A 24751-nucleotide genomic window follows, 5' to 3' on the forward strand; every position below is an offset into this window, starting at 1 on the left:
GTAGTTGTGCGCGACGAGATGCCTTCGGTACTCCATCCGTGAACCGAATTCATCGATCCGCGCACCGAACCGAACTTTCTGTGCACCGCAAGTGAGCGAAAGCACAGCCGAACTTTCTTGAAGGAACGCTATCAGGCTACGCCGTCAAGGAGGACATTTGCGCACGTGCGCACAATGGCAATGCAAACTTTCTTAACGTTTCATTTTTGTTGACTGCAAAATTGCTCGTGTGGTTTGCCAGTCCTTATTCCTTTTGTTCTTGTTATCAAGTGCCGGAATGTTTGTGCGTGTTTGCAGTTATAGCGCGTATCAGTGTTATAGGTTTAGTTCTCTCATTGTCCGTGGCGTTTACGCGCCCCAGAGACACGACCCAATTTCCTTTTACTCGCACTTAGTGTTTTTAGCATTTTTTTGGTGTGTTTCCGGTTTGCTAGAGTATTCCGTCCCTGTTGAATGGCTAGTGAATAGGTTGTGTTTGTAGCTTAGGTGACAGAGAGTTCGGATCAGATGAAGTGCAGAAATGATAGGAGGCTCATTTGTGGTTATACCTAGCTCCTTCCACGTGTTTTTTGTTTGTTTGTTTGTTTGTTCCGCTGTTATTGCTTAAGGAGAGATGAAACGAGTGGCCCTTTTGAATTCTTTTCGGATTGACTGAACAAAGAGGTCCAGTAAACCTCTTAAAGGTGGGAGTTGTAAGGTCGACTTTGAGATCGACGGCCAGGCGCTCTGGCTGCGCGTGAGAACCCGCCACTCTGCCTGGGGGCTCAGCACTGTAGACTCTACGCCGCAGCCGTCGCCTATTCGTCACGGCGCGCACGGGAGACGGATTGTCTGGCCCACCCAATACCACGGGGATAATCCCTCATTGAGAGCGCAGACAGCGCCGCCGGGTTCCGAGAAGCACCGGGGAGGTGTAATTACCGGCGTCGAAGCGCGCGCCGCGCGAGGCACCATTGTTAACGCGCCCCGGTCGGCACGGTGTGCTGTCACCGCCTTTCGCTCTCACTCCGCGAGATCGCGCGCACTTGCTCGTCCGCGGGCGTGCCATTGACCCAAAGATGGCGGCACCTCATTGAATATTCCGTAGCGCGCTGTGTGACAGCTGTCTACGTGAATTTGGGCACTCCCTTACGCGTGTACGAACGCTACAGGGGTGTTCCCGAGAGAATGTTATCTCGAGGTGTTATAAGGCTGAACTTGGCCATTAGAAATCTTTCTTGTCTGAGCGCCAAGCTGGGCAGTTCCCGGCAGGACAAGGAGTCTCGACCGTTGAAGCTAGGTTGGGATTTGTGAGCCCCCTAGGCTAGTGGTTAAGATCGCGTTGGAAGTTTAGGGTGCAGCGCCGTACCGGACAACTAGACGGATCCAGCGGCGAGACATGGTCTCGGCCGTCGTTTGTCGAGCGGTTAGTGTACGCTCCGAAAATAAGAGAGTTAGACGAAGTTGAGGAGCTCGAGTGATTACTGCACACTCCGAGCTAGCGTCTAGCAGAAGTTTGAAGTTTTTCTTTTCATTACTCACGTACCCAGTTTCCTACTGTAAATAGCTGTATATAAACTCTTCGTTTCACTTAATCAACCCCAACGCATTGAGTTTGTCAATTCGACCGCCGTCTCCAAACACTTCAACACCATCGCCCTGCCAGCCTCCTGCCAAATCAACCGGAGCCCGGGCGATTGGATTCCTGATCGACACCGGACTTCGGGGAAACGAACCACAACCATCTTTACTCCGGGGTTATCAGCTGTTTAACGATCTTAGCCCTTTAACTATCTGCTCTTTGACTTCGGTCTTTATCATCTCGTTAATTATCTTAGTTATTAGCTGTTTAACGATAAGTGGTAGACCAAAAAAGGGGCCCCAAGTTACGTGCAAACATGTGACAGGTATTTGAGTCAATATAGAGGAAGCTACCGAGCACGTGTAGGGTGAACGGTCGGGCTACTTTGCGGGTAGCTGCAACAGCTGTGTAGCTGCCGTTGGATAGAAAATGTGCCATTGAATGGGCTCGGTCCCACTTCATATTGGATGCCAACAAACGTTGTAGCAATGTTTATTTCGACTAACGGTTCACATATGCAGCACAGAATCGTGCACTGACGTAAAGCGAAAGCTTCAATAGACACGACTGGCTTTTTCTAGCCACAACGAATGTTTGCCACCGCCAGAACGTTGTAAGATCCTGGATAGGTGCTCACAATGGCGGACAAAGGGGTCTTTTAAATTTTTCCAGCCATTTTTAACAGACAAAGCGCATACAAGTTACAGTTCATTTTTCACGCAGTGTCTTTATATTTTTCCCGTACAACACAACTGCGCAAGTGCTTTATTTTACGATGATGTACTGGAAGGCGCTCGGTCAACACGACCTAGCCGCAGCGATTTCATTTCTTAACTGCGTAAATACCAAGACATCGCCACCTGTCATTCAAGAAATCGCAACGACAAAGAGGACCACCATGACAAGAAAAACCGTGCAAAGACGAGACGATGATGACGAAGACGCGAAGACACGCCCCGAGGCCATGATCGTTATCAGCGCCTTGCGGGGTGAACCACCCCCTACTAATGAGCCGGCCCATTGCAAGGCTAAGGAAATAATCGTACTAGCGAACACTAAACAGTGACAAAGGAAAGGAGGCGACGAAACACACGTCTAGCGTGTGTTTCGTCGCCTCCTTTCCTTTGTCGCTGTTTAGTGTTCGCTAGTACGATGATTTCCTTAGTCAGTAACCAACGCGCCCAACTTACCCCCTTAGTTGTCCATTGCAAGGCGCCAGCGAGGAAAACGGAAGAAGCGATCCCGAGAACACCGAGTGAGAGGAGCCCCGAGGAAGTCGGAGTGTGAAGCGTGACTGGGATGCGCGGTGGTCGGGCAACCGGACCCGTGCGTTGCCCCAAGAGGCCCTCCACGACTGCAACCTCCAAAACGTCTCCTGCGCAAGAAAATCGTCTCACGGGCATCGGTGAAAAACAGCGGCGCGTCCAGAGAGCTGCGTTCGCCACGACTGCATGAACGGGAGCTCGCAGCACGCTGCACTGCACCACCACTGCCACTAGACAGTATGGCGCTGCTTCTCGGACGTGTGGGACAACGTCGTTCCAGCAGCGAACCAGTATTGTGACTTTTTTTAATTCCAGACCTTGACTGTTTCGCGGTTGTTCGAACTCACGACCGTTTTTCACAATTCTCCATTGTTCATTATATTTACCAGTTGTTCTTCAGCTAATTGTGTGTAGTTTTTTTTTGTTTTGGGTATATATAAATTAGTCCCGTTTCCAGTTTCTTCTTCTATTTATTATTGTCCACCGAACCTGACACACCTCCGCAGTGTAGTACACAGCTAAGCTCTCCGGGTTTGCGGCCAAATACATTTTTCAGCCTTCAGTTTTTAAGCAGGCAGTACTCACAGTTTGCAGGTTGTCACTGCCCATTCTCACGTGGAAAAACGGACCAGGAGCTAGTATTTAGGTCGAGGTGTGTGTAATCATAAATACAGTGCGCGAAGAAAGCGGTCGTCGTGACGTATATTCGTTGGACGCATATTTAGTGTCTTGTACGTCCGCGGGTTACTTCCCGGGCTAGTTCGTTGGGCATGATGGGCATCCAAATCCAAACGACCGGAACATGTCTGATGTATACCCTCAATGCGCCCTTCTGAACAGAATCAGCCGACACGCGAACCAATAAAGCCTACAAATTCGCGACTCTTGTCAAAGATGCCGCTGAGCTGTGGAAGGGTAGCCGGGGCTTGGAATTATCTTGAAGCGTATACTTATCTTTTTACATTCACGGAGAACAGCGTCACTTAGTGCGTTTGTTTGTGTAGGTTACGGTGAAAAATTAGGGGCTGCTCCGCGTGGTGAACCACGCCCAGTACTTGTACACAGTGTTAACACGGGCGTGTGGCCAAGTGCTGGACTAAGACAAGGGTTTCGTTAAATAGCATTTTGTCCAAACTTGTCAGCAAGGCCGCCTCGAACGCATGTTTCTTTAACCAAATCGGAAGCCATGTTGGTGATGATGCACGGAGAAAATAGTTTAGGCCCAAGGAATTTCAGCGAATTACGTAGTATTTTTCTGTGGGGTGCGACTGAGACGTTGCTGTTTGGCAGGCTGAGAAAAGGTTTCTACGCACACCATGAGCAGCGCTTGTATGCGAAATTATAAAGTCGAAGAAGGATACGTCCTAAACACCTGAAGCAACCTTTGCACCCTCATGGGATGCCTGACTGCGTAGACGTATATACAAATCAGTTCCTTGAGTAGACTTTTGGTACTCTGTGTGTCTCAAGAAAAAAGCTACTCATTGGGAAATGAGACAACATTTGTGCTGAATAGGCTCTTTATACGGCCCTGCGGCGTACCGCTGTGCGCTGTCTGCGCAAATAATTGCTTTGAGTTGTCTCATGGTGCCGTCATAGTTATGTTTTTTTGTAAGTTTAAGATAGGAATGTGTGCTATGACCACAGAGCCAACTTTAATGTATAAAGTAACCGTATTCAGCACACTGAAGTCTTCTCCCAGTTCCCAAATCGGTTTTTCGGAGCACCATGGCTTTCAAGAAAGATAAAAAGTGATAACACATTTTAGCGAGTTTATAAACCAACTGCACTCAAAATTTACACCTGTTGAAAACACTATTCCCGTATATTCTGCTAAAAAGAAAGGAAAGATGCAAAATCAAAAAGTTGAAATACGCGTACGGACACCGCAAGTGGTCAGCAAAAATCGGTGATTTGGAAACTGAATTCGAGGAGAGCGCGAATATAAAAATGACGTTGCAGCCATCCAGCCAGTGGACGGACGGTTAGTGGCTCGGGATGTGAACCAAGTCGTACAGCAAAAATGACAGTGTGGAACCTATCGCGCTAGTTTATCCCTCCTGGTTATCAATTGCAGGAGCATTAAACATAAAGTAGAAGACTTCCAGGCGTTTGTGCAATTTCTAAAACCAACGATTATTCTTGGAACAGAGTCGTGGGTAAATGACAGCATTAGGGATGCTGAAGTGTTTCCGGACGGGTTTACATGCTATCGGAAAGGTAGAGAAACAGCCATGGAGGAGGAGTGTTCGTTTTAGTACACAATAGCGTTTCGTCCTGGAGACTTAATATTGACGTGGGCGACTGTGAGGCTGTTTGGTACCAGGTTAAACTAGTAAATCAAAAGGTACTAACGGCATGCAGTTTTTATCGTCCTCCAGACTCGTCTGTACAAGTGTTGGCGCGTCTTGCGAACATGATCAATGTTGCGATGACGGACACTACGATAATAGGCGGATACTTAAATTTGTCGCACTTTGACTGAACTAACCTCAGTGGTTCTACCGGTAGTCTGAATCGGGAAGTGAAAATTATAGTAAAAATCTTCGCATTTCGTCAAATGGTACTTGCGCCCACGTGTGGAGGCCATACTTCGGATCTGATCTTGACAAACCAACCGGAGCTTGTCGACACTACTCTAGTTATTCCGGGTTTGAGCAATCACAGTGCTGTTTTACGCGAATTGAGCATCCAACATGTGAAAACTACAACTGGTGCTAGTAGACAGATTTACAATTACCAAAAAGCGAATCTAGCCGCCACCAGTGAAGCATTAGATGGGTACTTCGTAGTATTTGAAACCGAAGCAGAATGTAAGAGTAAATGAGATGTGGCTATTGCTTAAGGAGAAACTGTTTGAACTGCATCAGCAGTTTGTGCCCTCATGGGTGCTAACGCCGAGACGAAATAGAAGGAAGCCTTGGTTCTCAAAAACATTACCAAACCTATTGAAAAAAGGCAAAATGCGTATAGTACGTTTAAAAGGGCACCTACAAAGGAAAATAGCATAAAATTGGCAAACAAACGCAGTAGGCCAAAGTGGCCATTCGCTCTGCCAAAGATTCTTTCTTCAGGACGATGCAATCGCGATTAATACAAAACTCAAAGGATTTTTGGAAACACGTAAAAAGAAATAGGAAAGATATTGTGTCCATTCCGCCCAAATCTGTAAATGGTATTGCCGTGCATGACGATGTAGGAAAGGCACAGTGTCTTAATCAGTACTTCAGCCACGTTTCCAGTAGCCCGTTATCAACCGGCGGTAAAAATATGCATGCTTTTTATAGTGATCTAACTGAAATGGGTGGCATCGAGATGAGCACGCGTGCTATTGAAAAATTATTAGAAATAATAAATATTTCCAAATCGGGTGGCTCTGATGGCTTATCCAATAGCTATCTCAAACTTGGCGCGCGATCACTTGCTTCATACTTGAAAATTATCTTTGAAAAATTGTTAGCCGAGTCCTTAATTCCAGACGACTGGAAGCTTAACAGTATAGTAATAATTAATAAATAGGGGCCTCGAGACACTGTTGAGAATTATTGACCGGTATCTTTCACGAGCGTTGCCTCTAAAATTCTTGAACATATCTGACATAAGAACATTGTAGAGCACCTAAACGATAACTCCCTGCTTAACCCTGCACAACATGGTTTTCGCAAAGGTTTCTCCTGTGTAACTCAACTTCCTGAATTCGCTCACAATATAGGGACCGGGCGGCCGTTGTGTGGCACCACCGTCGCTTCAGCGAACAGCGCCGCCCGTGGTGAACCGCTCGTCAGTGGAATGCCGGTGGCGGTCAACGCAGCGTAGTCGTGCATGACTTTCTGTCGTTTTGCTGCGGTGCGGCTTGCAAAGCGTAGATAACCACAAGGACTGTTTTCAGATCGGTAAATCTTGAGCGTGGAGGCGACCTTTACGAGGCATGCCATGTGTGTTAGTTGCGCCCATACTCAGCAATTACAAATAGCAGACGACACTCAATGCGTTAAGCTGGAAGTCAAGCTGGAACTGAAAGTCCGTTCCTTCGCGCAATTTTTTCATGCTTGCATGCAGTTTGGCGTATCGAGGAGTATATTGCAGCTAAATGCTCCCACAAAGCCAGTGTGTACAACCGATCCAGGAGTGCTTCGGCGCTGGTCTTTGGCAGTTGATGACGAAACGGCGTCGTGCACAAACGAAAGACGAAGTTGGGGGTGCCTTCTAAGATTTACATCAAAATAGAAATTGTGACAAACGATGCTTCCGTAACTTCATTAACTACGGCAGAAACGTGTTTATTTTCACAGCAATACTCTTACTACAGTCATCGGGAATCGTTTCCAGAATAAATACCGCATGATAATAGAACACTATTGCTTGTCGTAGAAAAGCATTGCCTTACAAGAATGGCAATGGTTGCTGGCTAATTGGTTAATGGTTTTTAAAAAACAAATTCCTGCTTGGCTGGGACGCGAGACAGGAGGGTGCCGAAAACTTGTACTCAGTTTCACAACTGAATGCTGCTGACAAGCTGCCACCTGCGATTGAACACGCATGCACCCCTCTGTCTAACGACGATGATGTTTTATAGCAAGGCTTCCTCGTGTGGGTTTCCTTGATTGACTTCTGGATTTAAACTTTGACTAGTTGAGCTTTGAATTTGACCAGCACGCAGTTTGGTCTTTTGATCGCAGCGTCTTTGACTGTGGCCATTACCCATTCGATTTCGCCCGAAGAAAGCTTCGCGTTCAACCATCGTAATCGTTAGATGGAGGGCTGGGTGATTTTGCTGTTTGATTTTGCACTTTCATGCCCCTCATCTCCAAATACAAATTGCTCCCAGTGTGTCGGAAATGTGTCTGTGCTGGAGGACTAGGGCTGATGCACCCATATTTGAGGCAACTAATCGCGCGTTTTTCGTGTCTTCTCAAGGCGTTACACAATGTTTTCAGGTACTCTATAAAAAATACTTTAGCATTTAAAAAGACAGGCTGACGTTAACAATGCCACATTTTTTAACAATGCCGCATTTTTTAACCCGTTTTACCAAGCAGGTGGTAAAACGGGAAGGGGAGGAGGGATGGTTTGTAGCTTGAGCTGTTGGGTGGTTGAATAACTTTGGCTCTTGATAAAATGACCACTACAAACGTGGGAGTTCCACTTCGGCTCTCAGGCTCCCATGCTGTAACTGCGTCGCTCACCAAAAGCGAAGGCACAAAGCTCACGGTTACAGAAAGGAAGTGTAAACTGCCACGACGTTTCCACGGCCACACGGCAATAGATCTCGTTCGCAGGTTCCTTTCTCTTCAAAGCAGACGTATCGAGGTATCTCAGCGTTAAGGCTGGCGTGGAAACCGTAGTCATTGAAACCAGAGAAGAAATGAATACTAATATTAACAGTTTTTTCCTACTGAGATTGCGCGCAGCCATGCGCAGAGCGCTGCAAAAAGCGCTCATGTCAATGTAGCCCATTCCCAAACTTAGAAGCGTCAAATACATTTACGTGGCCGCTAGTGCATTTAAGAAGAAATTAATGCTGATAATTATAGTTTCATTCGTACTTAGATCGGGTGGAGCGAAGCGTAGATCGCTGCAAAAAAGCATCATGTCATTTTAGCCGATACCCAACTTTAGAAGCGCCCGACAAGTTTACGTACCCGTTACTGCATCTAAGAACCCAAAACATATGTCTAGACTTCGTTTCACTGCACATATCCGCTCACAACACCACCAAAGCATGCAAAGCACCGACGCAAACGCAACAAAAACACCGGGAGGCTGTGTAGTCCAATGCACCGGCTCATTCCACTAACGAGGGGAGCGCCGAGTGGTGGCGCCACCCGTCCAGGTTCCCGGTCCCTATAGCTCAAGCTTCAGATAATAAATTAACTGTAGACTGCGTGTTCTCAAACTTTCAGAAAGCTTTCTACACTGTGTCCCATAGCTTGCTTCTTTACAAAATAACTACATTTATTATTAATCCGCAGATAGTAAACTGGGTAAGAGCGTATCTTGGCTCGAGGAGGCAATTTGTCGTATTAAATGGAGTACGGTAAAACTTGGCGGACGTTACATCAGGCGTGCCACAAGGTTCAGTTTTGGTTCCGCTCTTATTCTTAATTTTTATAAATGATATCACCTTCGAAATTACTTCTAGAGTGAGCCTTTGTCCAGACGACTCCGTGCTCTAAGAGAAATCAAAGCGCATCAAGATTTACATGTCCTTCAGTGTGATCTTGATAAAATCAGTCAGTGGTGTTTAAAACTGAACATGACTTTGAATTTACGTAAAACAGTTTATATGAGGTTTACAAGAACAAGAAGCCTAAATGAAATCGCCTATGTTATGAACAATGAACCGTTATGTCAAGTAACAGAGTACAAATACATAGGTGTTTATTTTACGTGCAACCTTGGCTGGCAGTGCCAGGTTGACTATGTGGCAGCTCGGGCAGGTAGGGCATTAGGTTTCCTTCTTCGGAATGCAAAAGACTTCCCCTTAGAATCTAAAGACCTGCTCTACAAGGCAAACGTAAGGTCCATCATGGAATATGCATGCACGGTATGAGATCCGCCGACACTCCGCGATAAACAAAAATTGGAAAGGTTACAAAATATAGCTGCGCGCTTTGTTTCCGGCAGCTCGGATGTTGGATTAAGTGCGACGGTGGCGAAAAACCAGCTAAACTGGGATTGGTTGGAAACCCGCCGCAAAAAATTTCGAATTGAACGTTTTCATGCAATTTATCATTGTCAAACAGGCATAGTACGTAAAAACTATCGCTTGCCTCCCCATTATACATCAAAACGTACCGATCACGCATTTGAGGTCACGGAATACTTTTGCAAAACTCAATCGTTTCGGTCGTCTTTCTTCCCCCAGACTATTCGCGACTGGAACAACTTGCCCTGTGAGATTTTATCGGTTATACCTAATGATTCGTTATTTTTGAAGTTGGTGTAACGCGTTTGGTTGTTTTAAGTGTTTTTCTTTTTGCGTTATATGAACATAATGATTTTATAGGGGCTTAGTTGTGGTGTATGTCGGCATTGTACAGATGTTTTGGGTGCTTGCAGTGCTGTAAAGCCGGTGTGCCGCTGACTGCAACCCTGTGTTATTTTGTTGTGTTCTCCCTCCTCCCCCCCCCCCCACTGTATGCCCCTGGCGCGGTGGGTATTAAATAAATAAACAAATAAATAAATAAATAAATACATAAATAAATAAATAGGACCCCGCGCACGCTCTACGCGCGCACGGGCCAGCAATTGGGTGAAGCGTTAGCAGCAGAGCTCGACCGGTTCTCCAGCTGCGTGGCTGGCCAGAGGAAGAAGCACCCCAGGGCTGGAGCATCACAGGCGCACCATGGCTGGTTACGCGATCCGCCGGCAGGTGCAGCGTGGTCTGTGGCGGACCTTTTTTAAATGCTTCTGACTGATTAACGAGGCGTTTCACGGGGCTACCACTCGTGTCTCAGCTGACTTGGTGGTACTTACTACACATTAAAAATAAATTTGGTCGAGGTGCAATGTTAGTGCTGTTGGCCTCTAATGTGCAGTTCAAGGTGGTAAAGCAATCTGGCACAGCGTACAAGTTATTATAGTATTATTAAGAGCAAGAGATGGGGCATTTTGAGCAAGAGATAAGAAGGAACAAGAGATGCAGTTTGACATTTTTTAGAGATCGCCCTTATTTTACAAAAGCAAAGCTGTCCATGGCTAGTATCATGCAGATTATCTTAGGCGACAGAGTGATGTAGACAAGAACCGCTCGCTAACGTAGCGCCAAATTGCGGCGCCCACTGCAATCACTAGTAACATAACTTCATCGTATGAAAAAATCATAAAATGACAAAAAGGTCCTAACGCCTTTATATTTTGATAATAGCGCGTATATTGCCCCTGAAAAATGTCTTCCCAGCCATAAAATTTTGTTAAGAGTTAAGGATATCTGCGTAAGCCTTGTATTCGTAAACTGGCTTCTTCACATTGTGTGTTGGACAGTGAAGAATGGTAATCTCCGAAGGGAGCATGATTACAGAAGCCTGCTTTATCTCTGGTGTTATCAAGAGTATCCGGAGACAAATTATTTGGCAATCAGCCCCAAAGACGACTCTGTCATTACGCCGAGGTTCATTTTCTTGTTCCAATTAGTTATATCCTAGTGAAGTTGTAAACGTTACACAATACTCTCGTCCGTAAATGCACGGACATCTGCGAAAGAAGCATGAGTTTGTTTTATCTGGAAGGAACGGTACAGGAAAGGCAGGGAGGTTAACCAGCGAAATTTTTGGTTGGCTACCCTGCACATGAATAAGGGGATGCGCGAATCAAAAGCGACAGGAACTACGGCGGTATATGTTCGAAGAAAGGGCATTAGAAAAAAATGAACAAGAAAAGGCGTGGGAATGAAAAATACAAAGATAAGGGAAAAAACTATATGCACAAAATTAACGCGGTAAACTGAAGAATTTCGGTAGTGAAGGCCGCTGGACGATAGTAACATCCCTACAATCGCTCAAATAGGCCCTTGTTATTCACGAATGGAAGTAGGGATTTTGAAGCCGTTTGGGAATGTGACGGATAACGCCTGTCTGAAAATTGTCAGTGCTGTAAAGGCATGACCTTCGTGATCGCAGAGAGGGCTATACAGAGCAACTGCCTCGGCATTCGGAATCGGTGAAAGGGGCATAACATGTGATCACTGGTCTCTTCGGAGGCGCACACATCACAATCACGACTGTAGGCCATGCCGAACGTAAAAGAGTAAGCACTGATGAAGGCAACACCTAGCCGTAAGCAACAAAGCAGTTTCACGTGCGAGCGTGACACATTAAAAGGTAGGTGGCGCTGCAAATTGGAGTAATCGAGCGGAGAGCAGCGTTAAAGAATTCTGGTGCATTCCACTTAGGGAGAGTGACTTCGCGAGAAAGAACAGCACAGAGAAAGAAAACATTAATTAATAAAAGCTGAGCAGATGAGCTTCACCGACCGTAAGGCTTGACACTCCAGATTGGAGTGAATAGAGTAAGAGGAAGAAGAGAAAGAAAGAGAGAAAAAAGATCACGCAGCTTACACCACTGCTGCAAGGCAAGAGAAAAAGCACAACATCGGGTCGGCATAACTTTCCCGCACACACACAGTGAATCCCAAGAGACAGGGAGCAGCCGGACCCCATCAGTGCATTGGCGTTTTGGACGGCCCTGTAAAGCAAACAACATTAAAGTGTGTGCACTGTTTTATTAGGTAGCATTCCTCATCCTTCTTTTCGTCATCGTCTTCCAACGGCACAGCCGCGAAATCCTCTTGCAGTGCTTTGACGCCTCTGCAGACGTACACTTCATCGCCAGATGCTCAAAAGCTGTCTCCACGTGTAAATTGTGGACGCGTGGCTTGAGCGATTGGTCGCCATGGTTTTTTGGCGTGGCGGACCCGTTCGCTACACGACGACGACAAAGGCAGGAGCACCCCATGCGGCAAAAGCCTTCACGCAAGCCTTGGCGACGCCGGGCGGTTGCTGCGAGTCACGTGAGCCCCATATCTGTTTTCGCTAAAGCCACTGTGCAAAGGTCGTTCCCGGCGCCTCGCACCCGATACGCCGGGCGGTCACCGCGAGGACCGCGCGCATTGGAGCTTGGGGTATTCTGTCTCCGCCGGACGTACTTCTCTCGGCTTACACAGCTGTGGTGTTAAAAGAGACAAAAGGGGAAGCGAAGCAACAGTAAAACATTGCTATATATCGGGATACAGATGGCGATATACACGATGATGCGTTTATTTTAAATATCGCTTCACAAAACATTATGTATTGATAGATTGTTGGGTGTAACGCGCGGACGCAACGCAGGCGATGCGGCGCACCCTAGTAGAGGGCTCCGGATTAATTTTGACCACCTGGATATCTTTAAGCTCTGTAGAAATCTCATACGCACGGGCGTTTTTGGTTTTATCCTCCATCAGAAAAGTGACTGCCGCGGCCGGGAATCGAACCCGCGTCTTCGTGCTCAGTAACCCAACGCCAAACATTATGTAGCTGCCAATAATGGGGAGATGTACAGATACAGTAAGAGCTCGTTACTTCGAACTGCAAAAGGACACCTCCTCAGTTAGGATTAATGATTGTTCGAACTGACGAAAGTGAATAGTATACAATGCGATTGGGGAGCAGTGGAGAACGTCAGCAAATATTTGCTTGGGAGAGTTTGCGACGCCGTCCTTTTATACTTGAATACGAAAGCCAGCACTTGTTTTCTGTAGCGGGCGAATGTAGCGAAAAGCCTAATTTTCACCCCTACTCCAAAACTGGAAAAGTAACTCGCCTATTCCGTCAGGTCATTACTTTCGACCGATGGCCGCGTTGGGGCTGCGTCCACCTCCTCTTCGTGTCTTCAGCATCGACAGGTTCTAGGCCACTAACCTCAGAAATGATGCTTCGAGCCTGCACGCCGTACACCCTCAACTGGTGGCCACATCGGCGTATTCCGGAAAGAAACGTCTTTCAAAAAGGTTCGCCATGGGTGCTTTGTATCGTTTTTACCTGATAAACTTCTTTCTCCGTTGTTCTCAACTATTCCAGGGCCTGGGCAGGGCCTATTCCAGGGCCTGGCGCGTAGTCAGCGGGTGCGTTTCACTAGCCGTGCGCCCGGTCTCAAGAAGCTCCCTCCGTGGCGCGTAGTTAGGTTTATCAATAACGGAACCTACTCGCGTTCGAATTGCCGGGATTTATTATGCATAGACCTAAATGAGTGCTCGGCCGGATCGAATCGTAAACTTTAAATCATCCATGAATGTCAACAGTCGAAGTTCGAAAAACCGAGCTTTCACTGTATGTAAAATGTATATGTTCAGAGGGTTCACAGGACCTGTTCCAACCCTAATTCTGCTAGAATTGTAAAACATCGTTTTGTCCATAGCACTGGTTCGCCATCATTTCGCCAGACCTTTAGGAAGTGAGAACGTTATAGTGCACTTTCACCTCAGACTAGCACAAGTGCCTTCGACGGGGATGTCCTCACTCTACGCAGCGGAGCTTAAGCAAGAAGCTTCGGGATGTAGGCAACGTTCAGCCGCAGCGGGGGAAGCACGCGATTACTTCGCTTGGGAAGACCCCTCGGATTCCTAAAATCGCACATGAGGTCTATCTCTTGGAGCCGCGTGTACCCTCTCAGAGGATTCCTCCAAGTCGATAGATGGAGTTTACCTGTATGTCAAATACAGCTGCTTAGCTATCATCGTTGTAGAACGGGATTGCAGCGGTGCAGTAGTTCATGGGCTTCTCTGCGGCCGCATCAGAGACCACGTTTCCAGTTATAACACAATGGCCTGGAAGCCAGTGAGGGCACATTTCGTGTCCTTCGCCCACCGCACTTCGGCGTCAATGCGGGATAGAAGGATGTATGCCAATATCGCAATTTTCTGAACGTCATGAGCCGCTTTATCCCTATTTTTCTTTCGAGAAATGCCGTAGTGGCTTTTAGATAATATCATGTATTGCTGCTACGGCACATATAAACTGGATTTCTGCCACAAATTCTTCGCATGGACAGCGGCGAAGGAATGCCCCGAAGAGTGTGCCTAAAGTCGCACTGCACAGTCAATTCTTCTGGCGATATCTGGTGTATACATGAAAGATCCTTCCGAATATCCGTAAGTTAAGAAATGGTTCACGTCGTCAACTTTGCAAGTTTCTAGTGAATGTCGATGGACTAAGCTGGTATTATTATAGCACCCGCAGAACTTCAGGTGGTTATGGATCCATTTGGGTAGACATGAACTCGGTCTCTGAAGTCCTCATGTAGAAACAGTAGGAAGATCTGTTGCAGACCATTTGGTGGAAAGCCTGCTGTATTTCTTATACTCGGGAAGGTTGGTTGCACCTATGGCTGTAACAGGCACCAGAGGAGAGACGACGGCAGTGACGGAGGCGCGTATCTCGATGGCAAGTTCCCACTGTGAGCAGAAGCTATCTCGCGAAAAGATGCCTGTGATTTCATTAAAGTAAGGGATTTAAGGTAGTGGTGAGGCCACTGAGTTAGTGGCAAAGTGTATGCCCTGAGTTCCTGCACTGTCGTGTGGGTTGCGATCGGGTGATCTCTTACGATTCAAATTGCGGCCACGAGGGAGACGGAACGCGGGAGACAAAGACATGTCGGAAGACCCTGGGCTTGTATGTACTGAATTTCCCGCAAGTGAGTTTAACACGTCTTGTTTGTTAGAGGCAGAATGCAACATAAAATACCGAAAGACAGGCACATGACATCGAGTAAACGGAAAGAGCCATTTCTTTCCGGCCGGAAGCTTGAATAGGTGGACTACCTCTAGCATCCAAAGAATTTTTCGGGGTGGTGTCAGCAGAACACTATTATCGTTAAGAAGGCAGCCACACACCGACCCAGGCGATCTGTCTATACCGGTAATTACGTTTGCACAAGCTACTGCCAGTGCAAAATTACGCAACAGCATAGAATTCCCGCAGTGATGTCTTCACATTTTCATATATAAAAAAAGAGAGAGACTGTTATACCAGTACCTCCATCACCTATGCAAACTTCGTGGCAATGCCAGCCGAAAACTATCAGCATTAAGAAGGTGTCCATGCGCTCACTGACACGAGGCGCATTTGTAGCCAGACGGAATGGCCATGCACGTAAAGATTACGGTTGCGTAAGCTGCTGCGCTCAATAAGAAGCACACGTTGCATGCGGTGCAGGTCTATGTACCTACATCCACTTACGATGATGGGATTGTGGACGTAGTTTCCGAAGACATTGAATTAGCAATTACACAAGTAAAAACTCCGTATATTGTCATTATGGGTGACTTCAATGCAAAAATAGGGCCACAACCAATGGGGGAGAATGCAGGAGGGAAATTTGTCCCAGGTTTTGTAAACAACCCTGGAGGCATGCTCGTTTGATTTGCAGAGACGAATAATCTGCGCATTATGAATACGTTCTTGCAAAAAGACAGAATAGAAATTGGACTTGGAAAGGTCCGAATGGCGAAATTAAAATGAAATTACTTCCTTCTAACCTGCACTCCCCGCATGATTCATGATTTACATGTGATTGGCCGGACTAAAACAAGTGATCACAGAATGGTCAGAACTCGTATCACTCTCGATTTCAGAAGCGAAAGATTAAAGATGCTAGAACCGAAGACACCTAACCTGCCCTCCGTGGGACGGAAAGTGGAAGAATTCCGGTTGTTACTTGAAAACAAATTCTCTGTGTTGTGTAATGACACCAATGATGAGGACTCTATGTTATCATTTCACCCATGTGGTCATGGAGTCAGCACTAGCCATAAGAGAAAAACAGCCGGCATTTCAATCCCAGTTGTTACAGAAAACTAAGTACCTTATTGATCAGCGCCAGAAGATGTTAGTCCGCATTCCGTGAGACCGAACAGGAATGTAAAAGCTCTCCAAATGGATCAAGAAATGCGACTTCCGAAAACCGTGCATTCAATGTTGCAAAACTTGAAGCAACATTGAAACACGGGGGGAGTTTGAAAGCGACTAGAAGGAAGCTCACTATTTGCAAAAATACAATGTACGCACTCCGGGATGCCTGTGGTAGCATAACAAACAATATTGATGAAATACTAAAACTAGCCAATGAATTCTACAGAACCTATCCGCTCCTACCCCTGCCTCAGACACAACTTTACCCGCAAATGGCGTGGAACCCGTTCTGCCGGTTACAACACATGAGGTAGCGATGGCACTCCAAGCAATGAAGAAAGGCAAAGCTGCAGGAGATGGTGTTATTACGTCCGATATATTGTGCCTCGGAGGCAACGTTGTCTCAACGAAGTTTGCAGCCCTATTCTTGCAGTGCTGGAGCTCCCTAATCATGACAAAGGAGTGAAAAATGCGAAATTAGTTCTCCTACATAACTAAGGTGATGCCAAAGAGCTTAAAAATCACAGGCCCATCAGCCTCCTCTCCGCTACCTACATATTGTTTCTGTGCCCCTTAGACGACATAGACGACGCGGCGCTACATAGACGACACAGCGCCGTGTCGTCTATGTTTTTCTACTTTCGTCCCTGTTTTGTGAGCGCTTCCACCCTCAAGATAACCAAACTTCCATCGGCACAACGGGACACGGAGCGCCGAATGCAAAAGGTGAAGATGAGGGAAAAGAACACAGCCGCATCCATTAGGGAACAGACCGAGGTAGAGGACATTCTAGTTTAAATTAAGCGGAAGAAATGGGGATGGGCTGGTCAAGAAATGCGAATGAGGGTCAAAAGGGGTCGGAGAGGCTTCCGTCCTGCAGCGGACACAAACAGGCTCATGATGATGAAGCTGCTCCCGGGGCAAAAGTACGCAACAGCATAGGAATCACAAAGTGATGTTACAACGCTTTCGCGTATAAAACAGGAGACCGGTAGAGCAACTTCAGTTCATTCCAGGCTTACCTAGGTAAAGTAAACACTCTGCTAGACGAACAGCCAGAAGAAGTAGAAGAACAGAAAGCAGCGGTAGTGGTAGAAACTTATTCATCGAAAACTGCATAGAAAGAGGCACCAGCTGGGATAACTGGCACACTGTAGTCCCATAGTCGACGGCCAGGTGTCCGGCCAGCTCCTGTTCGGCTAGCTGGATCACACACTCTGGCGCTCGTGAATATCGTTGTGGAGTAATAGGTAGTCTAGTAAAGTACATTTGACTTGTGTCTGCTTTCACCCTTAGTAGAACCACGTGTGAGAATTCAAGTGATGTCGCATGCCTGACAGTTGTTGGTGTCCTTTACGGCTTCGCAGTCTAACCACCTTTACAGCGTGAAATGGAGCCTGATTTTTTGTGTGCGCTTTGTATTGTATCGGCACGTACCATACCCAGGCCTTTTCTAGTTTATTTACATCCTTATGTTCTCTCTGTTAACATATTACCGCTGTCCGTTCTTTCCCTTTCAATTCCAGCATTCCGCATACTCATGGGCATGGCTGCCAACTGGACGGTTCCCTGGTTAACAGCTCTGACTTTCCTGTATGGTTCTTAACACTAAAACAACAGTTACAGCTGTATTCTGCGACCATAGTCCTTCCGTAACGCCTGGTGTCGGGGTAGTTGGTTGAACATCGTTGGTTGAATTGCGCTGGTTATAACACAAGATGGACTAAAAAGGACACATACACTTGACGTATGGACTGTACCCTGACAACTGTTTATTAAAATTAGAATGACAACACTTTTGTACAAGAAAATAAAACCAAATACATTGGAAAAACCAAGTTGCCAAATAATGAAGGGGAAGTGACGATTAGTAGGCTTTACAATGATTGTTCGAAAAAATACATTTCTCGTTTGGTGAGTGTGGTCGAAGGGGAGCCAACACAATCTTACTCGCGCCCGGACAGCATTGCAAATGCCTCGAAGATCTCCCGTCTGAGTGCATCTTTCGATCTTAACAAAACGGTTGTGTTGTCGAACTGGGCTTTGTATTTGCACCTCTAACAGTGCGCGGCAAAGTTTTCTGCGTCAGTTACCTGCTGGCACACATTTCTGTGCTCTCTCAGCTTCTCATTTACACAGCAGCCAGTTTGACCGATGTAATAACACCGCAATCCCGTGGGATCTTATAAACGACAGATTTGGCGCAATTGACTAATTTGAGCAAGTGTATGACCTTACATGTTTACTTGGACGCACCACTTTCTGTTTTGCCTCGAAAGCTCTGAACATCCCACCAAGTTTTAATGGTGTCGTAGTAACTACGGGGACGTCATCTTAACCCTGACTTTTTTTAACGGGTGTGAGACGTAAAGAACATATTTCACGGCATACTTCATACTTCGTTTTTCCTATATATATTGTTTGCTTTTCTTGCAGATAAATTATGTCATTTCAAGTTTAATAAACACTGGTCAGCGCACAGTCCATTCGTCAAGTGTATGTCTGCTGTAAATGTGTAACACTAATTGTGTAACGCAAGTGTGCAATCCTAATTACAAATGAATGGAACTCGGCGTAGTGGCAGAGCTTTCGTACCAACTACTTTGCATATAATTGTTTTTCTGGATAATTTTGATAACATGTGAGTTAGGGGCGTTTTTTGTAATCATGGTCTCTTCGTAGGTTTTCATTCTTCACTGCGCAACACACTATTTGGTAACGCCAGCTTTCAAAGACCAAGACCAAGTTTCACCTACTAATACACATTCAATTCTGGGAAAAAGTTTTTTCAGGGGCAATATAAGCCAGCCTATGTGAAACTACACGGAGCCTAGCACTTGTCATGTGGGGCGCACGCTGAATGTGGGGCGCACAGTTTTACGATTATGGGGACTTGAGAGGGTGCCGCAAGGTGGAGCTACGCTTGCGTGCGATTCTTGTCTGCATCGTTGTATTCCCGCAGGTAATGTGCTGGATACTAGCCATAGAGAGCTTTGTTCTAAACATATCTTCTAGATTGAGAGCTTTGCATGCATGTAAATTTCCGTTCACCGACTTCCGCATCATGTACGCAATCCAGAAATACATCATGCATTACGTTATCGAACGCTCCTCTGATAAGGAGAAACGAACCTTATAAAAAAAGCCTTTGAGTGATTTTCACTCTTAACCAATGTCACGAGGTCAACTATATTGTCTATGGATGAGCGGCCACGTCGGAATGCAGCCACTGCGTCTAGATAGATTTCTTGGTGCCCAAGGTACCACTCCAAACTACCCGAAACCGTAATTTTTATAAATTACTATGTGCAGCTAGCAAGGGCTATAGAACTTTATGATGCCGGGTAACGTTGAGACTTGCCTAGATTAGAAACTGGGGCCAGGCAGTTATGTTTTCCAGTTCTCACAAACCGAATCATCTTGCCATGACTGGTTCATTCAGCAAAGAAGGGCGTAACAGCCTTCTTGACCCAGGTCACACAAGACGGCGTACGTAGCTTTGTCCGGGGCTGGTAAAGATGCAATTCAGCACACAGCGAGCGCTGCATCGAGGTCTTCTATTGAAAACTGGACGTCCATGTGGGAGTCACCGGATGCAAGGACGATACGTATGTCCGCTTGACTTGTCAAAGCTGGGCCATTGGCTATTTTTAAACAAAGGTTCTCTACTACGCCGACCTCCCGGCGTTTGTGATAAAGGGCCAAAGCACTAAAAGGCCGACGCTGCTGCGTATCTGTTCGAAGCCGTTCCAGGTGTGAGATAGATGTTTCCAGGGATCACGTTTCCCCCAAAACGATTTTCATCGGAATTAGCTGCTAAGGCGACTCCACCAAACGTATCACAGCTTCACTGGTCATCCTTCTTCTCAACACCAGCGGGCGCTGAATTTCTGCCTTGCCTTGCCAGCACAGCGAGTGATAGGAGAGCAAATAACGGCAGAGCGAAGGAGCTCCTGGTAAGGAAAAATCTCCCTTTCAGAGGCTTTCCACATTGCCTTGGAGACAAGGTTGGCTTGGAAACATGTTGGAGGCACTTTGCTTGGGCAACCAACGGCCAGCAGTATTGAATAAATAGATAAATAAATAAACAAAACATGTCGAAGCTAGTGTAGCAACCTGTTCTGCCCCGACGGGTCAACTGCCACCACGTCTTGTACGCGTTTTAGAGTCGAGTCTGCAGCTAGTGCGTGCAAAAAATGGAGAAGAGAAATAGTCGTGACGAAATAGCAATACTGGTGCGGAACAGAAGAGCAAGCGGCATCCAGTGACTCTGCTGATGCAAGGACACGGTATCATAATGGCGATTAGTCCAGTAAACACAGTTGGCGTGTTGTAGGAGGGACGCGCCTGAAACGCCGCCTGGTGGACCATTAAGCCGGAGCACGGGGTGCAACCGGCTGGCCTTTGAGGGAGAGGGATGAGATGCTTACTCATTTTTAATTATTCACGAGGGAACTTTAAGCTATTTAGCACCGTGACGGGTGTCAGTACGACGCTATTCCGCACAAGGGACTGTGCCCTGCTAAAATGGAAAGGCGTGGGTCGTTCATGATGCTCTTGTACCTTTATTATTGCCTTTAACATTGAAAGGAAGCGGGTGTGCAGCCTGTCTGATGTCGCGACTACACTCGAATATCCCATTTTGGTTCAGCAGCTCGTGTGGGATGGTTCTCGCTGCCTGCACGCTGTCAGAGCTGTTGCGTGGGTCTTGACCAGGGTGCTCATCTTTATACGAGCTCAGCCTGTAGTCCACCGCAAAGAAGCTAACTTCGTTAACCTATTTCATGGGCATCTGTGCAGAAGCTTTACAGAAATAGCAATACAGCAAAATATTGCTGTTTTAGCGTTGTTTAAAAAAAACAGACCGGAAGCTCACACGAATGCGTAAGACTTGAAGGTAAAGAAGGTGAACGTAACCTTGACGATCATCACGATGGTTAGAGTTTACGATTGCAGCCGATTTGCTTCTCCTTCGCTGCAGCAACAACCTTAACCCCATCTTTGTTGCTATAATGGCGAAGAAGAAGCAAATCGGCTGCAACCGTGGACGACGCGAGGAGGGATCCCTTTTGCGAAGGAACGAACGAACGGAACGCGCGCACTTAAACTTGGCGCCGTAGGTGTAACGTGTACGCCATCACGTCTTTCCGGATCGGGCAGGTGGCGTGATCCCTCTCCCCGTGTAGCCACCGAGTAATTACAAATATGCGCTCGTTCTTTTTTTTTTTGGCGCGAGGCACCCACTTTCGAGTACGCTATGACGTGTCTTTCTTGTTCTGCACAAGTGTTGCCACGATACCGCGAACGCTGGAGTTGCTTTGTGGCCAATGTTGGCCTATCTCCATAAGTGCCTGTGCTTCGCTTGACGAACCTGCGTTCGAGACACGCGGAAACGCTGCAGTTTTTTTGGGGGGCATTATTGGCCACTTTGACGACGAACAGGTAAAAAATGCTACAGCGCGAAATAAATATTTCGCGCTGTAGCATTTTTTGCAATGAACTACCAACTCGTCCAACAGTGCACATTGTGGCGACGATGTGCGCTCGAGGTACGCTTCCACAAGCGTTCTGAATTTTCTTGGTATTTGTAACTGCGGACATCATACACAAACGATTTGCCCAACGGCTTCTCTGTTAATATATCGTTAATAAATGAAAGCGGCATTCGTATTGCAAGGGCCTCAGTCATGTCTCGCAGAATAAATACCCAACCATGGTTTTCACGCATATACTGTTCGACACGCCCGTGTCACTTTTCTTCACTTCCTATGTTAAGGCTGTTCTGGAATAGACTTCCTTATGACAATGCTTCCCAGTGGAATCAACAAACTCTTCTACATCTTCTAGATCAGAATTCTTTTCGGCATCACTTATACGTGGCTTCGTTATCGTCTTTTCAATACTAACAACGTTTTTTTAGTTATTTATTTCATCGATTTATTGTTTTGCCTTCATTTTTCTTTATGATACTAATGCATCGTGTTGCTTCATTTTTGCGCTTCAGCGACAAATGCTGCTGCGATGTATTTTTCTTAGCTTTTATTTTTATTGATCTAATGAAGTTTCTTGTAATATTGGTTTTTGTTTTTCGTTATATCTTTTGTGCAAGGGTGAAGGCTCTGCATGATTTCTATTCTAATATCCACTTACTCAATGCCCGCGATACTCGGGGAATTTTAAATAAATAATTTATATGAACGTCTGTACCCAGGAACGACTGCAACTTCAGCGCATAAAAAAATGAGGACTGAACGGAAAAGACGCGAAGACCGGTGCAGACTAAAAACTGGATCTTTATTTATCCCGCACCACATATATACCTTGTTTGGCACCATCCGCGCATGATCAAATGTCCAAGTGTCACGTCATACACACAAACACAAGAAAAAAAAAGCACTGTACGCCTTACGTTATCTTAAGTCGTTTAACAATTTATTTCCTTATCGGACAGGGCTACTGATGGTTGACTTATGCACGTTCCCTTTAATTTCGACATTTTCCGGGCTTCCACTATCTCTCTTGTACACCTATGTTGGTGGTGTAACTCCGTCACCTGTATGGGGTAAGATAACGTATAAGATAATGTAAGGTGTAAAGTGCTTTTTTCTTGTGTTTGTGGGTATGACATGACGCGTGTACATTTGATCATGAGCGGAATGTGTCGAAGAGGGTATGTGTGTAGTGTGGGATGTATAAAGATCCAGTTGTTATTCTGAGCTGGTCTTCTCGTCTTTTTTGTTCAGTCGTCGTTTTTGTTGTGCGCTCAAGTTACAGTCATGAATTGTCACCAAATAGCCAGCATTTCTGTCTTATTGCCCAAGAATAACAATTTTTTGCCTTCGCGCCATTTGATCTGACTATTGCGAATTTCATAAGCAGTTCAATGTGAGCGTCTTGCAACCTAGTTAATAAATTGGTTGTATTTTTGCAGGAAAACGCAGATGTGCGCCAGTGTGTCCTTGCAAAAGAATCTTTGGAGGAAGGAGGCAGAGACAAGGTAGAAACAGCAATTTAGAACAAGAATCAAGGCAACACACAACAAAAACTGCGCTATTCGGGGACGCTGCATCGTGATTGGGCTGTCTTCTGCAGTCAATAAAATAAATTGTGTGGTTCAGGAAATGCTGAATTATAGCGGCGTGCTAGCCACTGCGATTGTCAACATAGAGAGCAATCATTGCTGATATCAACAGGAGGCTTACATGTTAATATTCAACATTTTAAGTAATGGGCTCTTAGGCGCCCTGTTTGCGTGCCACAATTTTCGTGTTTCCGGCGTCCTTTGTAAGTGATTCAGGCTACTTTCCGAGGGGAATGTATCATCAAGGACGTAGCGCCGGATGCATTGTCCAGTCTGCAGCGACCCGCCGCGGTGGCTCAGTGGCTAAGGCGTTGCGCTGCTGAGCACGAGGTCGCGGGTTCGATTCCCGGCCGCGGCGGCCGCTTTTCTGATGGAGGCGATAAGCAAAAACGCCCGTGTGTGCGAGATTTCGGCGCACGTTAAAGATCCCCAGGTGGTCAAAATTAATCCGGAGCCCTCCACTACGGCGCGCCTCATCGCCTGCGTTGCGTCGGCGCGTTAAACCCTACAATCAATCAATCAGTCTGCAGCGAGCTGTGCGCCCGAAGCACCCTACTGTGCATTCGCACCGAACGCCCCGCCTGTTGGCGGTGTCTGACTCGTCGCCTCTGGGACCAGTGGGAGTTGTCAGTGGTTGCTTGTGCTTGATTCTCTTTTTATGTCGTAACTTGTTCAAGACGTTTCCACCGTTCAAGTGGAATGCGATAAAAAACGCGCGTCTTTCGCCGTACCCCTCACTGCGTCATCAGATTCGGCTCGGCAACTTTTACGGGCCCGATTGAGTTGTCATGTTTTCGAAACCCGATTTATTTATTTTATTTATACATACTGCAGACCACGGTTAGGTTCAAGCAGGGGGGTGCAAGCAGGTAAAATGCAAAAATTACGCCCATTTTCCCGCGAGGGAACCCTTGTGTGATGCGACGCATCGGGAGGTTCAATTGGTGTTTCCGTTGGGTTGATTCTATAAATCGGGTGAAACGTGTTGTGACGCGAAGTCCAACGAGAGCGAGCGCTGACTGAACCGCCGCAGCGCGCTACCCGCTTTATATTCACAGCGCCTGAAGGAGAGGAGACAGCGGAGGAGAGGCGCGCATGCGCGCATTTGCGCGAGCGGAGCGAAGCGAGCGAAGCGCGCGCACGCAGCGCACTCAGCGAAGCGTGCGCACCCAGCGCGCAGCACGCAGCACGCAGAAACACCAGGTCATCAGCCTGGAGATAGAGGCCTTTCACGCGCTTATACGGGCGATGGTCAGGGAAAAGCTTAACAACCACGCCACTTCATGTGCGCCAAGCTCTTCCTACACCGCTGCTATGCCAGGTCTACGAGAAATAACCCAAGAGCTCTCATCTATGACCAATCAGGCATCTGCCGACCATGTTGCTCCTTTGGCCGCGCCGTTCTTCTCCGAAGTTGCTGCACGACCACCCGCTGGCACCGGTTAGTTCCCAGCATT

At 46.6% G+C, this 24751-nt stretch overlaps 1 protein-coding gene across 1 annotated transcript in view; it reads left to right on the forward strand.

Annotated features, from left to right (window-relative positions):
• Positions 1-23318, forward strand: part of LOC144141988 (sodium-coupled monocarboxylate transporter 1-like) — a 211098-nt gene extending 187780 nt beyond the window's left edge. The window contains exon 15 of the mRNA XM_077673418.1: positions 23145-23318. Within this exon, the coding sequence (XP_077529544.1) occupies positions 23145-23228 (84 nt within the window). The 3' untranslated portion in view covers positions 23229-23318. The remainder of the gene's footprint in view (positions 1-23144) is intronic.
• The last annotated feature ends 1433 nt before the right edge of the window (positions 23319-24751 follow it).

The sequence above is a fragment of the Haemaphysalis longicornis genome, unplaced genomic scaffold (genome assembly GCF_048455015.1).
Source record: "Haemaphysalis longicornis isolate Haplotype H1 unplaced genomic scaffold, Haemaphysalis longicornis Haplotype H1 scaffold_6, whole genome shotgun sequence".
Taxonomy (NCBI): domain Eukaryota; kingdom Metazoa; phylum Arthropoda; class Arachnida; order Ixodida; family Ixodidae; genus Haemaphysalis; species Haemaphysalis longicornis.